This window comes from Tribolium madens, unplaced genomic scaffold, assembly GCF_015345945.1.
Source record: "Tribolium madens isolate multiple individuals breed KSU strain unplaced genomic scaffold, Tmad_KSU_1.1 Scaffold_97;HRSCAF=244;Tcas5.2_LG3a, whole genome shotgun sequence".
Lineage (NCBI taxonomy): Eukaryota > Metazoa > Arthropoda > Insecta > Coleoptera > Tenebrionidae > Tribolium > Tribolium madens.
Genome location: NW_025401069.1, coordinates 6741480 through 6761905, shown reverse-complemented (window position 1 = coordinate 6761905; position 20426 = coordinate 6741480). Strand labels below are relative to the sequence as shown.

The following is a 20426-nucleotide window of genomic DNA, read 5'->3' as shown; positions in this document are numbered from 1 at the left end:
TGAAGTCTTATTATTCACAGGATCCTTTATGTAATACTGCAGTTTTTCTCTTATTCTAATTCTGTGAATGGAATTTTTACAGAGCTTTGTTCCCTGTAACGTTTGAGAAAATTAAATTCTTTGAAAGAACGGTTTGATGTTTTATCATGAAAATATTATTTGGGCGAATCGAAATATCAGTTTTTCTATACTTGTACCGATTTTTCTGTAAATTTAAATAATAATTTAAAAAATATGAGGGCGAACAACCGTGAAGCGTAATCCTAAATTAGGTAGGTACGCTTTCCTATTGTCTAAAGTCGTCAAAAAATAACAATGGCTTTTTCACGAAGCTATATTATAAACTAGTCTGATTAAGGCAAGCAAAACGCACCCTTATTTGAACAGAACCTAAATAGCATTATGTAAAATTCCTTGTTCTCTCATTCAGGCAGAATGCATTAGCCAAACAGCCAGTGTATAATATAACTAATGGACGACAACACTGATTGAAAAATTTCACAAAACACAAAACGCTTCTAAAAGAGAGGATATGATTGAATGAGAATACAAACCCCTCTCTTTCGGCGAATACTGCAGGATAAAATTATTTTTATCTCCATGTTCGCTGTATGCCGAAACTTGGCGTACATTTCAAACATTAACACTTAGTGTCGTAATTAAAAAAAATGCATTTGCAGCCAAATCGCCTCCACTTAAAGTAATCTCAGATAAGTAAAGCGACTTAAGCATGATTGAAAGCTTTTAATGAAGTGCTCAAATCTTGGGTAAGAAAATTTGGTAAAGTAATTAGTCTGCTGAATTACCTATCCTTTATGTGTATCATACTTTTTGTAATTAAATGTGGAGTTGTGAAATTTTGCATTTACGACACTCTTTTTTCGAGAATTAATTAATATTAAAGTTTCATTTAAAAGTTCTTCTGTTGGGAAAGCACAGATGAATCTAATCCAAAAGCTGACAGGAGAAAGCCTCGCCACACACCGATGTTTAATTAATCAACTCGGAGCTGCTTGCTTGGTTTATTAACAGCATTGATCATTGGCGTATTCACACAGCCAACCGCAGACGAGATCAAAACCTGCATCCTTTCTCTAACCGATTGCGCGTCTATTCTAATTTCATCAACCCTACAACCCCTTAGGTACGATCGTATTATTCTGCCAACGACTTCATGCTGAATTTAAAAAAAAAAACACCACATATGCAAATGATCTCAAAAAGTGATTAGGCAATATTTCTAAAGTTACATATTTTGCCTTCTGCAAAAGTAATATAATAAAAAATTATAAAACCACACAGACTTGTGCCATGAATTAACAATATTATTGAGGAGTAGATACAGTCAGTTAAGACTTTTAAGGCCAATTATAAACACAAAAAGGGCAAGATATAAAAAATCACACGTAAAAATTACACTTTGTCTTTTTCAGGTAGAAAAAAATATGGAATTACAATAAATAATTACCTAATTAAAATACGCATCAATCTGTAACTTTTTTTTCAAAACATATTTGATGATCATTTTTATATTTTTTTTATGAATCAAAACAGTACGAATATGAAAATTAATTTTGTTAACTACACATTCTTTGAGAACAGTGTATTTCCTAAAAACACTCTTTTAAAGAAGGTGTCTAATAAAATAATGTTCTAACAAATGTAAAATATAAACTGCTCAACAATTGTGAATACATATTAATTATTTTTTGAAAATTTGCAATTGAAATGTATGTTTAAAAATACATACTGACAATAATAGACTCGATTTCGACAGTTCATTTTGCGTTTTGTTTTATATTATTTTTTATACCCTTTTTTTAAGATGTAGAGTGGTGGATACAATACCTCAAAAGCCAAATCTGAAGACTTTATTATTAATGTGATAATGACTCATCCAAATAAAATAAGAGACCTAATAATAAAGAGCCAGGGGAGGTCCGATACTAGATTTTTATAAAGGCGGTGAAAATTTTAGAATTCACCTTTTCAGAAGTTACCTTTTCTATTCATTTTACATTTTAAATGTAGTTTTTTTATTGATTATTTTCTTCAGTTATTTATAGCAACTATTTTTTTGAATTCAATATACATTGAATTCTGATATCCACTTCAATATCTACTTACAATTGTTGATTAGTTTATTGTATATAACCTATATTACCTATATTAAAATTGATTTCTTGAACTTATTTTTATACAGGGTGTTTCACATAATTTTGCGAGGCCTGCGCCTGTAAGATGCAATCAATAACACATTCCGATACGAACTTGATTACAAATTTTGAAAAATTAGATAATCTTTACTAGTTTGTTTATCCTTTCAAAAATTACAACATTTTTAGTTAATTAGTGATTACATAGTTAAACTAGAATCATATCCATGCCGTCTCTTGATAGAACAAATGATAATTGTTTCTGAAAAACTGCAGTTTATGACTATTAATGAAACAGTAATTAGTCTGACAACTACTGTCATAGGTTTCCAAAAATTAAATAATTAAATGTGTATTTTTTGTGTCTAGTGTTTTGTGAATTTTGTATATTTGGGTGCGTACATTAGGCGCAAGCCTCGTAAAGTTGTGTGAAACACCCTGTATGTATTACTGGGCAACTTTTATCTTCAGTTTATAAAAATAAGAATATGAAAAAATTCATTTTTTTTTACTTATTGCATATTTCTTATGAAAATTTTGATCAATTTGGGAGCCAACCCTCAACATGCGGGAGCAAAATTACGAATTGAGATGGATAAGAAGGGTAAGAGTTCTTTGAAGAGCAGAATGTTACTTTTACTAAACACGTGTTAAAATGCTGTACCTTTTTAATGATCATAGTCCTTCACACATTTTTCTGAGATCATTCTGGATCCAAAGACTCTTTATTGGTATGAACCTACTTTAAAATAGTCTTTTCGTTACATTTCACAAGAATAAATTTGTATAATTTTAAATTTGTTTTATTTTGTACTTAATATTAAAGAGTGCTTTTATTATTTTATTTTTTAACTAATTTCAGCAGATAAAGCAATCTTTTATTGTCTAGTGAAATAAAGTAATTTTTATTTAATGTTTATATTTTAGCAACTAATTTCAGTTGATAAAGTAGTCTTACATCGTCTGGTGAAATAAAATAATTTTTATCCACTTACTGTTTATATTCAAGAAATTCTGGTAGGTGAGTACAAAATAAAACGAATAAAACACGACGATAAAGATTGTTTATCTACTGGTGAAAAAAGTCCACTCGTAACTTCGTCACTCGTAAACTTAACCTTGTCACTCGTAGATAAACAATTTCTTTATCGTCTTGTATAATAATTAACTATCATTTTTAATTCACGTCGGGGACATTAAGAAAAATAAGCTAGAAAAATAACTAACTCTTCTTTAATCCAATAGCATATTACAACCGACGTGGGAAATACAAATACAGTCCATTTCTCCGGGATTTATCATTAGCAAGTTGTTGGAAATAATGAATTATATAATTTGCACTATTTAGTGTACCTTATTGCAAAACTACAAAAATTTTAATAATATACAACCTACATTTATTAAATCTTACCGTGCTTTCTATTTTTATAATAAACAAACGTAAGATTAAATTTGTTCAATATTTTAGCAATACATACTTTCCTATACATTTTTATCGATAAGTAAATCTGATTTAAACGTAACACACAATGTATCAATTTGAAAGAAAATTAAAGTTAAAAAAACATCTTGAAATGTTCACATTTGGATATCGTCTTTATACCTACATGCAAATACCATAATATTTTAACATTTTTGACTTTCAAAGATAACGGAATGGATATCAAGCACTGAATGCAAATGCTATTAACTAAACGTATTTCAATTGACTTCTAAAGAGCTTCAACCCTAATTTGTTCCACATACTGAAAGGGGAGCTTAAAGGATCATACACAGGATTAGTACCGGCTCGTTTGATCACTGTGTCATTCAGTGAATTATAATACTATAGTTTGTTTCAAATTAAATACTACCCTAAGAACACCAAACATTTTTACCATTGAAACCATTAAAACAAAAACATATTTTTCTAGGAACAGCAATAGAAATCGCAGTAAAACAATGATATTTATTAAAAAATGTGTATCATCGAATGAATCTTCACGTTGGCTTTCAAACAAAGGCAAGAACGTGTAGATCATCACCTTCTTCTTGTTTTCCCGCCTGGAGCGTACGGAGCGCTGTTGCGGATCTGATTCCGGGTTCCGGGTATCATTACATACGCCACAGTGATTTACAATGCGACACAACACGTTCATGAAAATGAATGCATTTTCATTATTTTTGTTTACGCTTTACGTTAAAAATAAACATGTCACATTGTGGAGACGTTCTATTCTATCAGGGCTGCAGTTTAGTTTAATATGTTTTTAATGTTTTTTTATGTTTTTTATATTAAATTTCCAGCTCTGGCTCACATTGTGATTGTTTCCGGCCGTGCAAAGCCTTGTAAAAGTCCATTTATATATTAATACGGTGAGCTTTAGCCAAAGCATTGTATTTTTTTAATTTGCACAGTGATTTTCTAGAACGTAGTTGGATCATATCGGGGAGAGGGAAACAACGCGCAATGAATAAAATCATATATTCTTCTGTTGGCTGCACGTTTCTGTCGAACAAAGAGTCCGAAACTCGGAATTAAAAATCATTCACTTCATGCTTAAAATCAATCATTTCCTCCGGGCATTGTTGGAGAGGTTTTCAAACACGATTTTACTAAATAAAAGTTCATTAATGCGATCAAATATGGAGCTTTTTGTTTTTACTGTTTTAATCAAATTTTAATTAACGAATTGGCACTGATTGGTTTACCGACTCCGACTGGAAAAATTTAATTTAACTCAAATTTGGCGGGTTTGACCTGCTGCTAGCTGTGATGAAAAAAATAATTATATCGGTGAAGAAGTATGTTGTGTTGGTCAGAAGACATGGAATTATTTTGAATACAACAGCAATCATAGCTTAATTAAACTGTTGGTGGAACTAACCTGCCCCCTTTTCTATTTCGACATGACGAGTATTCAGCTCTGTATTGTGAGCCTTTACCCCGACTTTATTAATTACTGAACTTGATGTTGTGACGCAGACCATTGTCGGGAATCTGATTGTCATATCACATCAGCAGGCTCGTTGACATCGCACATCTGTGCCAACACTGATGAATACAATGCACAAATTAAAGAAAAAGTTTTTTCAACAGTAACACTTTTAAAAAAGAACAACTTTGAGTTTTAGGAAATAATTTCAACAATCAGATATTATAATCTAATTACGAATAAAAATTTCAAAGTAATGACAACAAAGATTTGTCGTTAAATATACAGTGTAAATTTTATTTTACTGAACATCAACACAATTAAAAAAAAAATATTTCAATGCATTACGAGCAATTACAACACAACGTTTGTGACAAGTAATCAGTGATAATGTATTGACACGAATATTCAAAAACTGAACATGGAAACGCATGTTCGAAATAAAATCCTCAATGTACAGTGATGGATAGTGAATTTCGTCCACTCAATTTCTGTGAACTCACAAAAATTCACTGTAGTTTGTCCTTTACTGTCATGATAACTGACATTCAAATGCGTATTGTCAAATTTAATCAAATTCGAACATGCCAGCAGTAAGTGCGTTTAATAAAATAAAAATTATCTCTCTGGTACAAAAGGGTATGTCTCAAAGACGTGTCTCTATACTTTTGGGCATACCAAAGACTACCATTTCAAAGGACAAAGGTAAAAAGTAGCAAGAGGCATCAAGCATTCTGTCAACATGACAAACATTTATCAAAATTCTGAAACAAGGTTAGGAAAACCTAAAGACTAATTTACACTTTTAATCTGTCATAGAAATTGGGTGGACGAAATTCACTGTCCATCACTGTATGTATAAGTTGGTAAGTATTTGGTGTGTTTTAATAATAAAAAAATGGTAATTGACTGTTTTTTCTATATTTTCAATCAGGGGCGGACTGGCCAGGGGTGCCGGGGTGCCCCAGCACCCCAGGCCCTCGAGTCTTAGAGTCTACGGGCCCCCAATTATGGTAGACTTATTATGTCAAGAGCTCATTGAAATAATATCAATAATTTTAAATTTGTAAATAAACTTTTTTCAATGCATTAGAAGGTTATAATTTAATATTGCATRGAGSTRATCCATAAAGTGCTGAAACGCGTTTTTCGGAGAAGCTAAGTGTGTTTAGTTTGAAGGAATTAAAAAATTGCCATCATAACAAATAAAACTATAATTTCTATAATTTCAATGATTTTAGCTCAATTGTGTTTATAAGGTCTTACACGCATGTAAGAAAAATTCCGCGTGGATTTATACAAGTGATTCAAAAATTTGTGAGCATAAGTAGCACAGTATTTATTAAACCAACTCATCAAGCACTAGAAAAATTACAGCTTTTATAATCATTAAGAAATAAACAAATATTCCTTTGGATTTAATGAAATTTACATTAAATATGACAGCATTGACAGCGATGTCATTCGTAGTGGATTGTTTCCAAGGTACGCTCAAATTTGTTTCCAAGGTACGCTCAAAATTTATAAATTCTGATTTTGCAGCGCGGTGTAGAATTTAGTTTAAACTCAAATAACTCGAGAACGGTACATTTTGGAGATATGAAACTACCTTTTTTATAAAAAAAAATGATTGGGCTGTATCAAAAACAGAAATTAATAAGCCGAAAAAAAGTTATGATCCCAAAACTGGGAGGACCCATTGCTACCGGAAATGTATAGCTTCTACAAGACTTCCGTTTACACCAAATCAAAGAATGTCTTTTTTGCAAAATTTAATAATAATCGGATAAACGGTAACAAAWATATTTCCAGAAAATAATTTTTTCATACTGATTTTTGGAAAGTTGTAATTTTTCTATTTTTTGAGGTGGGTCAATAAAAACTGTACAATGTATTCTCAATTGTAGAGGAGTATTCGTAATTAAAATTATGCCCACATTTTTTAATCAACCGATATAAAATATCATTTTTACTTAATTTAATTTACTTTAATTAATTTTTTTTTTAATTATTAGTGGGCATAAATAATGGAAAAATCTAAATATAAGTATAAATTTGGTGCACAGAATCAGAAACGAAAAGAAAAACAAAAATTAAAATTACAAGCAGCCTCTGAAGACGTTCATATAAAAACTTTATTTTCGTGATTTCAACTGACGTCACAATCTCAATAGAGGAAACAAACTCCCTCAAAAAAAATTACTACATTAAATGACAAGTAGTTTTTATACATATTTTTTCTAATTTGCGTTTCCTATTTCTATAATAGTCGATTTCTACTGCTACAGAAGGAGGTTTGGTTTGGTTATTAAAAGTCTCTATTAAATTTAAAAAAAATTGTAATGACAAGCGTGCCGTGCGATTTCAGCAAGATTTTGCTATCAAGAAAACAGATCTCATTCTAAATAACTACAATATTTCAGTTCTCAGGTAGTCAACTAAAATTATATCGTAATAATAACTGGCAAATCGATAAAAAGCGTTAGGTTGAAAATGTTTTTTTATTATTGTTTTCTATTTTGGCTATGAACATACATGTACATCAGTACAGGGTGTCCGTTTTTCGAGTTCCACCATGGGGATCTCAGTTATTATAAGAGATACGAGGTCGGTTAAATTAGGACAAAGTTGCGCATTTTTATACTGAACAATTCTGAAAGAAAATTTAAGGCCGGTTTTTCAATCTTTGGTTAAAGTTAAACCTCTAATTAAACTACAAATGCAGCATTTTGATTGGTTAAATTGCAAACATTTTCATAGAAACCTACTAACTAGAGGTTAACCAACGATTGAAAAACCGGCCCTTAATGTGACATTTTTAGTTTTTGAATTATCGTAAAAAAAACGGAAATTTGTAATTTTTGTACCAAATTTGACTGTAGATATAATATGCTCTTTTGGTTATAGCAAGCCTAAAAAGACATCATAAACCCATAAAATGGTTTGATCCACAAAAACAGTAAGAAACAAAGAAATGAAGAACTTACTGAGCACGTTAACTAACAAACTTTCGAATATAATTCATTTTTTAGTTCTTTTATTTATTATTTTGACAAAATATTTTATAATAATTTCCAAATATGTAGCGAAATTTCTGATTTAATATTAGTGTTGGAAAAATTTTTGAAGACCACACAAGTTTTATTGTTTAAAACTCTTATTGTCTTCAAAGACATTTGTCTAAATAATAACAAAATTAACAAAATACCATGATAAGAGTATTTTATGTTTGTACAAAATACGCTGTAGTTGACTACGTATAGGTACTTTATACATAGAAGAGCCTTTATTAAAGGCAACATAAGAGGTAAGCTTAAATGTACATAAAAACAACATAAGATATCAAGATATCAAAAAATTTTGACATTTATTTCTTGACATTTGACATTTTTTATGTCTATTTAATGATACTGATAATCTTGTATATAATTATTTAGTAAAGGTAGAAAAATTTTTCCAATAAAAACCACAAATAATATTAAACAGAGTTACAATTTATGCTACAGCTTCTTTGTTTCTTCTTCTAATAGCCTGTGGAAAAAAACTTGGAAAATTATTTTTCCAACAGAAATAAATAAAGTCAAAGTGCAAAATTTAAACTCTCATAACTTCGAAATTCTTATAGGTAGAATATTTTAAACATTTTTTCCATGTTCCTGGTATCTTACTCTTTCTCTGGGGCTCGAGTTCTGGCGCACCCTGTATTTTTTTTAAGATACAAAGAAGAAAAAACTAAGGAAAACTACAGTTCTCAAAATGTAAAATTTTACTTAACATGCATCAAATTACGGGTGATTTTAGTTACTTTTTTACAACAAAGATATATAATTTTTATTTGTGTTCAGTTTGTTTTATTATATGCATCTCTTCTGTAGGTACAACTTTACACTTTTCTATGCTCATCTATGCAATTCGCAAACACATTTTTATATTCTATTTTCGAAGTTTCCAAGAAAAAAATCTTTACAAAAAATTAAAGAACATAATTATTTTGTGTACCTATATTTGTATAGGAACCTTTTTTGAGTATTTGTTGTTCAATTGTAAAAAATTGTATAGGCCAATTTTCGCATGTACCGAGTAAATCAATAAACAACCGTAAAAAGCATACCTTGTCTTCTTTTTTGTAAATGAACATTTCAGGTAAACAACCAATAAAAGCATTATTTTATTAAGCAGATACGTCTGCGCGAGCGTCTCAACGCCTTTTAGGCGTCCCTATAGGACCAATGAAAATAAATCGGGGTGGAGCGTCATTTAATTTCTATAACAACATGCAATTCAGATTCACAGTATGAATTTAACAGCGTTAAAGTAAACTCATAAAATAATCAAAATAGAGATCAAATGGCTGGACCATATTTATCACCCTTGCCCGGTGATTTGCTCACTGAATACATGTTTGGTCGAAGACGACAAAGAAGAAATCGCACGACGTTTAGTCCGCAACAGTTGCAAGAACTCGAAGCACTTTTTCAAAAGACGCACTATCCTGATGTTTTCCTTAGGGAGGAAGTCGCGCTAAGAATAAGTTTGTCGGAAGCACGTGTTCAGGTAAGTTTCAGATTGGTTTTAATATCGATTCAAATCTCATTATAAAGCAAATTAATAGTTAGTATTTTTGTGTAACTTTATTTTTTTGCTCGTTTCTTCTTGCTTTTATCGGTTGATAAAAGTATAAAAAACTAGCGATAATAAAATAAATCAAAAATGTTACATTTTTTCTCATTTTTTCAACAATAAGTTCACATATTATCTTATTGGCAAAAAGGAGCTAAAAAATAAGCCACGGCCCTTTAATATTTTGTTAATTTTTTTTATTTAACACTGAACTGAAAAATTTGCTGAAATACTAAAGATTTACTTATTGTCCTGTTCAACTGATAGGAGCATCTGGTTTCTATCCTCCTCGTTTCAAATTTTTATTTAATATCAAAGATTAAAAAAAGTATGTATATTCAAAAATTCTAATTTAATTTTTTTTTTAAATTAAGATTCATTATAAACAATTTGAAAGGTATAAGGTTGGGTTTTATTGCTTATAATTATTAATAAAAAATCGATTAAAATTTTGCAATTTTTGTCATTATAATTAACATAAAATTGATCAGTAAACATACGTAACTAACACATTTAATTCAAGATTTAAAAATAAATGAAATTAAAAATACGAAATTGTTTATAAAATACCAGTGACCGCTTCTCGCAAGAATATATTCTTGCACTCTCCAAGCTGTCTTTTCTTGTTTTTATTATGAAGTTTTTATTTTTGCAACTCTTTTGTTGCTATTTTCTTTAGCACAACTTTTCTACAGCCACTACCTGCTTATACACATGATACTAATTACATATTATTCTGTTCAACTGACTTTTACGATTGAATGGCTGAAATGAAACAATTTTTAAATGAAATTTCAAGATATTCTTAAAAAAATCACACATTTTAAGTTCTTATTGGTATAGCACTGTAGGTAGCTATAAGTTTTTTTTCAATAATTTTTTCAATAATTCTTCTTTAGCAATTTAAAGGTAAAAAATAATAGAAAAAGTTAGTAATATCTATACATAGTGAGATTAAAAAGTCTTCCAATCAAACCTAGAAATTAAAAACCGATGTTGGCAGAAGCAAATGTCAATAATAAATATAATAATTTCTATAGAAGATTTTATTATATTCTTAACTGCACTTTTTTAATTTACATTAATAAAAATATTTAACATCATTAATAGTAGGTACCAAGATTACCTAAAAGTGATAGTTTATGTGATGAAGCTTAACGTTTATTTCATAATAATTCAGCTGAGCCACATAAACTCACTTTTACTCCAAATAACATATACTATTTTATCCTCAAACGTATTCAGATTGAGAGTAAAAAGCAACACTATAACACTATAATTAGCAAGTAAATGAACAAAGTACTTAATAAGAACGCTTTGCAACTAATGAAATCATAACAACGCTTATAAGCCAACATCACACGTCAGTATCGGAATTTGTTTGAAATTTTCGAAAGTGTTTAATAATTTAACTAGTGCAGTTGGTAGTGCAAAGTGTAAAGGCTGATGATCTACAATGTCTCTCTTCAGAAACTGCTGAGCGATAGGGACAAAAAAGAAACAACATTGGTAAATGTCAATAATGTCATGGTAAAAAGTAAAAACGCTTAGGTGCAACATATACAGGCTGATGCGCCAAAACTCACTCCCTAGACAAAAATACCATGTAAGATACCAGGAACATGGAAAAAATGTTTAAAAAATTGTATCTATAAAAATTTCGAAGTTATGAGAGTTTAAGTTTTGTACTTTGACTATGTATTTCTGTTGGAAAAATAATTTTCCAAGTTTTTTTCTACACAGGCTATTAGAAGAAGAAACAATGAAGCTGTATGCTAAATTACGAGTATAACTATTTTTGTACCTTTACTAAATAATTATAAAAAAAAACATATACAAGATCATCAGTATCATTAAATGGATATAAAAAAATGTCAAATGTCAAAAAATTAATGGCATAATTTTTTTTGACAGAATTTTTTAAACATTTTTTTCATGTTCCTGTTATCTTACTTGAATTTTTTGTGTGAAGCGTGAGTTACCTGCATAGAATTTTTACTCTATGGCTGAAAAGTAGAACTTTTATTTGTGACGTTTATGAATAAAAAAAGTTATGTACGCTAACAAAAATTTGGATTTTAAATTAAATTTGTCTTTTGTACAAAACAAATCACTTATAAATGTATATGTATAATAGACGATTTTTTAAATGATGGATTCATCTAAAAGTTTCTAAACTTTTCAGTTAGACAGTTGAAAATTTATTGCTAATACTCATAATTTATAAAAATTTTATACAGGGCGATTCAGATAAGATAATGAGCCTGACGATCTGGCGATGCAACCCAAAAAACAAATTTCATTTACGTTTTGATCTAATTTTAATTACGATTTGCATTTGCAATCCAAGTTATCTTATGTTGCTCTGATAGTGCTTTGACAAGCAATTTATTTATTTATTTTTTTTATCTATCATTCCGCGAGAACTGAATGGCACTAATAATCGTTTTCTGCACTGATGTCAAAGTGACATAAGATGATAACTTGGATTCAACTTGCAAATCCTAATTGAAATTGGATCAAAGGCGTAAATGAAATTTGTTTTTTGGGTTGCATCTCCAGATCGTCAGGCTCATTATCTTATCTGAATCGCCCTGTATTTAATAAAAATGATTTATTTATTGTTTTATTTATTAATTTTCTTAAAAAAAAAACTTAATGTTTAAAATAACTTTTTCACTTTTGTCATTAAGATTTATTTATTTAAGGTCTGGTTTCAAAATAGGAGAGCAAAATGGAGAAAACAAGCTCGCTTGCAACTCCTTCAAGACGCTTGGAGAATGCGATGTCTTGGCATTACTCCTTCTCCCTTACTCCTTACAGGTATGACTCAACTCAAATATCGAGAACAAAAGTTGAATTTTAAATTTGTTAATTCGACGTACAAAAAACCAGACTCGTATTGTGAAAACTTGTTCTGCCTGCTATTCCGTTTGTAGATAAACAAATTAATTCTTCGAATTAGATTTATTCATTAATAATACATTCAGCAACATTTTTTTGAATGAAGTACCTACAAAATAATACTCAATTGACATAACAATCTTTAGGTCGACCAAACGCTCCACCATTGCAAGGAGAGCATCAACCACCTGACAAGCTGCCAGACGGTTATCCAATCATGGCTCCGAATTTACCACCCCCGTGTCCATGCTCTCCTGAAACGGAAAGTGCAAGTCCTTCAAGTCTACGAAGTTCAAGCCCTAGTCCACTGTCACCAGGAGGACCCGACGACCTTTCTATGTGCAAAAATCCACCTCGTATTGAACATCCCGACACAAATACTGGACAGTTATTAAACAATTAGTTTAAAAAAAAAACAGAACTTGTAATATTCTTTAATGTGTGGCAATATTTCTAAACCAAATATTAAGAGAATACTTTCTTCTTTATAAATCTACGATGTAGTTCATTCATTTTACAGCAGTGATGGCAATTTTGTTAATTTTTTTTATTTCTTTTATTATTATTTGTGCAGTTGTAGAGGTTTTAAGGTAGATTGTTCTGTAAAAAATATGACTAATAAAAATAACTGTTGGGTATTTTATTAATCAGTCCCCACTCCAGCTTAAAACTGCAACAATAAAAGCGATAAAACAACAACAACAAAGCCAAAAAACGAGGCAGATAAACCAGCATTCCAAAAATAGTTCATTTTAAAATAAACGCATCTTCGTTGATTCTTAATTTAGTTTGTTATAGGTTTATAGGTTCTGTTTTAGTATATAACAATGTGAGTGTGTTTTATCACTAAACCATGCAGTATCTAATCTATAAGTTTATAAGCAAAACTCATTGTCGTAGGTGTTGAAGTAGGCAGATAATGACTTCCCAAAGTCGAATTTAACAAAACATAACATTAAGTATTTGAGAATAGTATTTAATATTCCCGCAATGTAAATAACTTATTTCATAAAATAATCCCGTATTTAAATAATGTTATATAAAGAGCGTTTTTTGAATACTAATGAACACAATTAACCGTCACTTGAATTTCCTCTTTTGATATGAACTGCGTGCGCAGTTACTTAGATTATACCACTTTGATTATGTTTCTCACATTTTTAATACTAGAGAATTGTGTTATTCACAGCAGGTATTCCCAGACATAACAATCAACATGAAGGGTGAGTAAACTTATTTTTTTTAATTTAACAAACAAAACTTGGTCGTAAAATAGTACCTATTTTAATTCGAATCGAAAGTGAAGATTTATTTAAACCTTGTACCTCTCATTAAATAAATTGTTTTTTGAACGCACAATAAAACATTAACATCTAGCATAAAAATAATAATCCGCTTAAAAAATACTTATTTTATAACATATTGTACTCCTAAGATTAAATAAATTGAATTTTGTATTAGGTAATCGTATTTATCAAAAGTTTGAAAACTTCAGATTTTGATGTAAATAACAATAACAAATAGAACAATCAATAAAAAATCGAAACGTGACATTTTAAAACAAATTCATGTGCAGTTATAATTTACTTTATTTTGATGAATAATGCATATGTCTCCATTTCGAATACATTAATGAGAAAAAGAATGAATGAATGATAAAAAACAGAATGCAATTGAAAGAATATAAAAATAAACATGAAATAAAATGAAAAAATAAATTATCTAAGGATAACGTAAAGTTATAAAATAGTATATTATGATATTGTCATGTTGTACTGGATCTTTTATATGCGCCGCCACATGTCGTGACAGACAGATAGACTTAAAAAGGCGTGATTAACTCATTTTTATGAAACGCGTAGATATAGGGTGTTTCACACAATTTTACGACGCTTGAGCCTAATGTACGCAACCAAATATACAAAAATCACAAAAGACTAGATACAAAAAATACACATGACATTAATAAACAAATAAATATTAAATAAACATTCATTAATAGCCATAAACTGCAGCTTTTCAGAAACAATTATCATTTGTTCTATTAGAAGACGAAATGAATATGATTCTAGTTTATCTATCTTAATCACTAACTAACTAAAAACGTTGTAATTTTTGAAAGGGTGAACAAACTAGAAAAGATCATCCGATTTTTCAAAATTGTAATCGAGTTCGTATCGGAATATGTATTATATATTAATTGCATCTTACAGGCGCAGGCCTCGTAAAATTATGTGAAATACCTTGTATACAAAAACATTTACAAAAAATGCTTCAACTTTTTTATTTCATCGGGGTGGTGGTGGAAAAGTGACATTTCAAAAAACTAAACATATTAGAGTTTTATGATAAAAAAAGTTAGATATCTTTTGTTCATCTTAGGCTCCCTTTCCTTCTTCAGAATATTGCTCTATCCAGTACTTTATGTCTCATCTCTAAAGTCTGATTACGGGATGTAAGTTAATTTCTATTATAATAATTAATTTTGATTAATTTATAATTTTGTAGATGGTACTGGGAATGTAACACATCTGAAGACACATGCTCAAGAATTTCAAACAGTTTGAATCAAACCACAAATGTGTATCCTACTTTAGAAACATGTAGATTGGTTTGTGGCAAATATGGGGCACTTTGGCCCCTGCCAACAAGTGATACTACAATAAGTAGTAAATTATTGAAGTTTTCTTCAAGGTATTTGTTTAATTTTGATATTAGGAAGAGTAGAAACTAAAAATAATTTTTTAGTTCTATAAAGTTTAATATACCAAATGAGGAAAACGACGTTAACAATTATCTTCGCGATATATCATCGATTTTCCTCAAAGCAGTTACAGCGGAAGATACAACAAACTGTCCTGAGCAGAAAAATACAGTAGCAGTCACTTTTACAGTAAAATCAGACGATACAACTCTCAACTGGGGCACAAACGAAAGTTACAACATAGGAATAACTTCAACAGGAAATCAAAATATTGTTCAAATATCCGCTGCAACGATATTTGGAGCGAGACACGGGTTAGAAACATTATCGCAACTAATAGATGTTTACCCAAATAGTGATGGTACGAAATGTTTGGTGGTAACAGAAGAAGCAACAATTTCCGACGCCCCGTTTTTTCCACATAGAGGCTTGTTGCTTGATACTGCAAGGAATTTCTTATCGATTTCCAAAATAAAGAAACATATAGATGCAATGGCTGCTTCGAAAATGAATGTTTTCCACTGGCACATAACTGATTCGCAGAGTTTTCCTTTGGAGTTGCCTCAGCTTCCAAATATGACAAAGTCAGTTTTGGGTTTGTTTATTTATTTCATTTTACACATTTTTTAGATTCGGGGCTTACTCGAGTGACAAAATTTACCATCCTGAAGACATTGAAAATCTCCTTGCATATGCAAAATTGAGAGGAGTTAGAATCATCATCGAGATTGACGCTCCTTCTCATGCTGGTAATGGTTGGCAATGGGGCCCAGACGCTGGTCTTGGAAACCTTGCCGTTTGTATCGACCAACAACCCTGGAGGTCGTACTGTATCCAACCTCCTTGTGGTCAACTTAATCCAATCAATTCCAACCTTTTTGACGTTTTGAAGCTTTTGTACAACGATATTGTTAATATGCTTCCAAAGGGTGAAGTCTTCCACATGGGTGGAGACGAAGTTTATATTCCTTGCTGGAACTCAACGCCTGAAATTATCACTTATCTCGACAAAAATGGTAAACCTAGGACTACTGAAACATTTTTGGATTTGTGGTCAGATTACCAAGAAAAATCTCTTGCCGCATTTGACTTTGTAGTACGAAATAGTGACACACCTATAATCCTATGGTCGAGTCATTTGACTCAAGTTGATATCATAGAGAAATATCTTTCAAAATCGAGGTACCAAAACACCAAAATTTGTGGTTATTTTATTTCTTTGTTTTGGCAGGTATGTTATACAAACCTGGGTTCCGGCAGATGATGAATTACCAAAAAACCTTCTACTATTAGGATATCGCGTAATTGTGTCCACTAAAGATGCTTGGTATTTGGACCATGGGTTTTGGGGTTCTACTGTTTATCACAATTGGAGGACCGTTTATAATAATAGAATTACACTTGGAAGTGGAACTCTTGGAGGAGAGGTATTTTGTGGTTTCGGCGTATTGTTAAAAATATAACATTTTGGTCATTGCTCTAGGTGTGTATGTGGGGGGAATATGTCGATGACAGTTCAGTGGAATCAAGAGTATGGCCAAGAGCTGCAGCTGCAGCTGAAAGACTTTGGACAAATCCTCTTGATTACAATGTGAAAGAGATTGAAAAAAGGTTTTACAGACACAGAGAGCGCCTAGTCTCAAGAGGTGTTAATGCCGAAGCTCTTGTTCCAAAATGGTGTTATCAAAATGAAGGAGAATGTTTGTAATGGAAGTTATTTCAAAATAAAATAAACTACTTTCAGACAAAATACAATTTACTTGTGATTTATTTGCGAGTTATTTCAATTCTTCAAACGCTTTGTCCAAAACTTGCACAGTAAAATCGGCGTCCTCCTTAGTAATGCACATTGGTGGCTTAATTCTTATCACCTAAAAGTAAATATTTTAAATTTTAACAATTAACAATGGGCTTGTGCAAAATTTTTAGTTACATTTCCAAAAAGTCCACCTTTTCCGATAATTAAACCCAAATCACGTGTTTTTTCCCACATTTTCATAAATCTCTTACTCGCTAAAGGAGTGGCATTTTTATCATTTTCCACAAGTTCAACCCCCAACATTAAACCCTTTCCCCGAACATCTCCAATTACAGAATGTTTCGCTTTTAATTTCTCCAATTCTTTGAGAAGGTAAGTTCCAATCTCAAGACAATTTTTTTGCAATTTTTCTTCCTCAATTATCTGAAAGCGCAATTATACGAATATATCACCAATGTAAAGAATGTTAAATTTTCATACATCCAGAACCGTAATGCCAACTGTACACGCCAAGGGATTCCCCCCAAAAGTGTTAAAATGCATAGAACTGGCAAGGGCTTGTGCTATTTCAGGTCGTGTCACTACTGCAGCTAGGGGAAAACCATTTCCGATACTTTTGGCCATTGTTACAATGTCGGGTTCAATTCCGTGCATTTCGAAGCCCCAGAAATGGTCCCCTGTACGACCAAATCCAGTTTGTACCTACGAAAAGTTGAGATAAATCTAAAATTTCTTTGGAAAACAAAAATGGTTTTAAAGCAATTTAATTTGGAACAACTCTGTTTCGAAAATTGTAGTTGTGAAACAAAACTCTTAAGGCATGTTGCTTTTTCTAAAAAAATATAAAGTCATAAAAACAAAACAAAATTTAAAAGTTGTTTTTTAAGACACGGTTATATTTTTATTTTTCGTATTAATCTAGAGGATCAGAAGTTTAAGAAAACGTACTCCAGACCATAAAAACCTTCTATTGAAATACCTCATCTGAGATAAAGAGCCCTCCGTGTTCTTTGACTATATCATAAGCTCCTTTAATATATCCTTTAGGAAACTGAACCGTCCCTCCAACCCCTTGGATTGACTCGGCAAAAAAAGCCGCTAAAGCCCCTGGTTTAATATTGTACTTGAACACGTCTCGAAGTTGGTCAAGATATTTATCCTTTGCATCACAATCATCTATCGAACAGGAACAAGATCTTGAAGTCTGGATGGGGCTATCACGACAGTGGGTGCCGCCCCAAATGCCCCTATAAACATCTGGATTCATGATCTGAAATTAAAGTTTATTTAAAAATTCATCTAAACAAAAATAAGAATTACAGTGTGAATTCCTGGTGCTTGGGGCACTTTGTACTTGTACCCAGTATTGGAAGTTAGTCCCATTGTTTGATAAGTCATTCCATGGTAAGCATTTTTGAGAGTTACAATATCAAAATTTTTTGTATAACTTCGAGCCATGAGAACAGCCAAATCATTTGCTTCGGAACCACTGTTGACAAAATAAACCACCTGCGATTTAATTGATTTACTTAATTTTTAAGCTAGAAGGCAGAAATAAACCTTTAAATCCCCTGGAAATTTATTAGTTAAACGCATAGCGTATTCGTGGATTTTTGGATGATAATAAACGTTTGACACATGCGTTAATTTCTGTATTTGTTTATGTAGAACTTCGGTTATTTTTCTGAAACATAAAAGTAATAAAACCTTACTTAATATTTTTTTTTGATATCGTGATAGTGACATTGATCATTTATGTTTTCGTTCGAAAAGGTCAAGTTAGTATAACAAACATTTCCATGTCATACATAATCTACATTTTAAATTATTGTAACAACTCACGGATGACTATGGCCTACAGAAACTGTGCAAATTCCTCCAAACATATCAAGATATCTTTTTCCGTTTAAATCAAATAACCACTGCATATGCCCTTGGTGGAAGGCTAAAGGGTTTTCGTAATAAGTAGTCAATGCTGGGTTCAACCTTGTTTTCCTTATTTGTGTCATTTTTTCTAACGATGGGCCCTAGAAAATGTTAAAAAATTATGTAATTTATTCAAAAAAAAATTATTTCAAAGTTCACTTACCGTATATTTCTCAGGTACAAAATCACATTTTGGCATAGAAGATGAATAAGTTCTTTTTAAAATTTTTAAACACTTTATTATTTTATTCACTGATAGATGAACCATCATTGTAACTTTACTGTTGTAAGTAAAATGACAAAATGACAAAACGAACAATACAACTAACACCAGTTAAATGAATAGATAAAAATTAATATTTGAGGCATAGGCATTACTGTATTATCATATAATGCTAAAACTCTAATGAGTTGTTAAGCTTAATGTAAAATAAATGAAGTGTTTATGTTTCGACATCCAAAATATTTAATCACAATCATAAAATATATTCTTTTAGATTATAACGTTTAATATAAGAACAAATGTAGGAAACTGTGAGTACTTGCAATATAAGAAACAAGCAATTAGTAGGTATTAACAATAAAAAAGGTAAGTAATTAAGCACATACCTATATGCCATTCGTTATTATTTTAAAAATAATTATCCTTTCATGCAATTATTATTACGTCGGTACTGTTTTTTATAGCCGTAAATAACAATTTTTTATAAGTGCACAGGGTGTTTCAACGAGTTGGTAAAGTCCAATATTGATCTTCGAATGTTAAAATTTTATAAAAAATTATATAAGAAATTGATAAATACCTACTAAATAACCAATGCATCGCCAGAAATTATTTTCAACTATACAGCAAGCCACAAAAGTAAGTCACAATACAAACTTGTGTTTCTTTAAATGAAACACTCGATCCTCTTGTATAAAATATTTTGTTAGTGAATAAAAAACGTCTTTAATAATCAATTACAGAAAAAACTTTAAATTAGACAAAAACAAATTTTTCATGTTAGGTACATTTTCTTTGACATAGTCTGACCTAGGTAGGTTGCGGAAATATACAAATTCTTAGATACCTACTTTTGACTATATTTTATTTATTTATTTTACATTTAACTTATTGAAATTAAAATAGTTATAAATGATTAAAAATATTTAGAAAACGTTCACTACTGTTACCTACAAAAACCTATGTAAATTTCTACAACTAGAAATTAAATTTCTCAAAACCAAATCATAAAATTTTGTGCTTTATCAAATTGAAAATACATGGTTTACACAAAATATGTTTTTAACACATTGGAATCCTCTCAGCTTTTTCTTAATCTGATTTTTCATAACCGTATAAAATTCTACATATTCATATTTTGTATTTTATAAGTTTTTTTTTATTATATTATAATTATTTTCTCAAAATTATGAGAACGTTGTTTAATATTCGTCAAACA

At 30.5% G+C, this 20426-nt stretch overlaps 3 protein-coding genes across 3 annotated transcripts; 2 read left to right on the top strand and 1 right to left on the bottom strand.

The window, feature by feature from the left end:
- The first annotated feature begins 9379 nt into the window (after nt 1-9379).
- LOC123014686 (retina and anterior neural fold homeobox protein 2-like) lies at nt 9380-13233 on the top strand. Its single transcript, XM_044413914.1, has 3 exons — nt 9380-9625; nt 12400-12514; nt 12742-13233. Exons 1-3 carry the CDS (start codon nt 9419-9421, stop codon nt 12996-12998), a joined length of 579 nt encoding a protein of 192 aa, XP_044269849.1. The 5' UTR covers nt 9380-9418; the 3' UTR covers nt 12999-13233.
- A 172-nt stretch (nt 13234-13405) lies between these two features.
- Nucleotides 13406-17049, top strand: LOC123014145 (chitooligosaccharidolytic beta-N-acetylglucosaminidase). The gene is made up of 8 exons (XM_044413067.1): nt 13406-13424; nt 13785-13818; nt 14978-15050; nt 15104-15289; nt 15344-15883; nt 15930-16481; nt 16531-16726; nt 16783-17049. Exons 2-8 carry the CDS (start codon nt 13812-13814, stop codon nt 17005-17007), a joined length of 1779 nt encoding a protein of 592 aa, XP_044269002.1. The 5' UTR covers nt 13406-13424; nt 13785-13811; the 3' UTR covers nt 17008-17049.
- LOC123014146 (alanine--glyoxylate aminotransferase 2, mitochondrial) lies at nt 17038-19303 on the bottom strand. The gene is made up of 8 exons (XM_044413069.1): nt 19148-19303; nt 18901-19085; nt 18619-18742; nt 18379-18567; nt 18038-18328; nt 17539-17760; nt 17233-17481; nt 17038-17170 (listed from the first exon to the last, which is right to left on the bottom strand). Exons 1-8 carry the CDS (start codon nt 19253-19255, stop codon nt 17078-17080), a joined length of 1461 nt encoding a protein of 486 aa, XP_044269004.1. The 5' UTR covers nt 19256-19303; the 3' UTR covers nt 17038-17077.
- Between the last annotated feature and the right edge of the window lie 1123 nt (nt 19304-20426).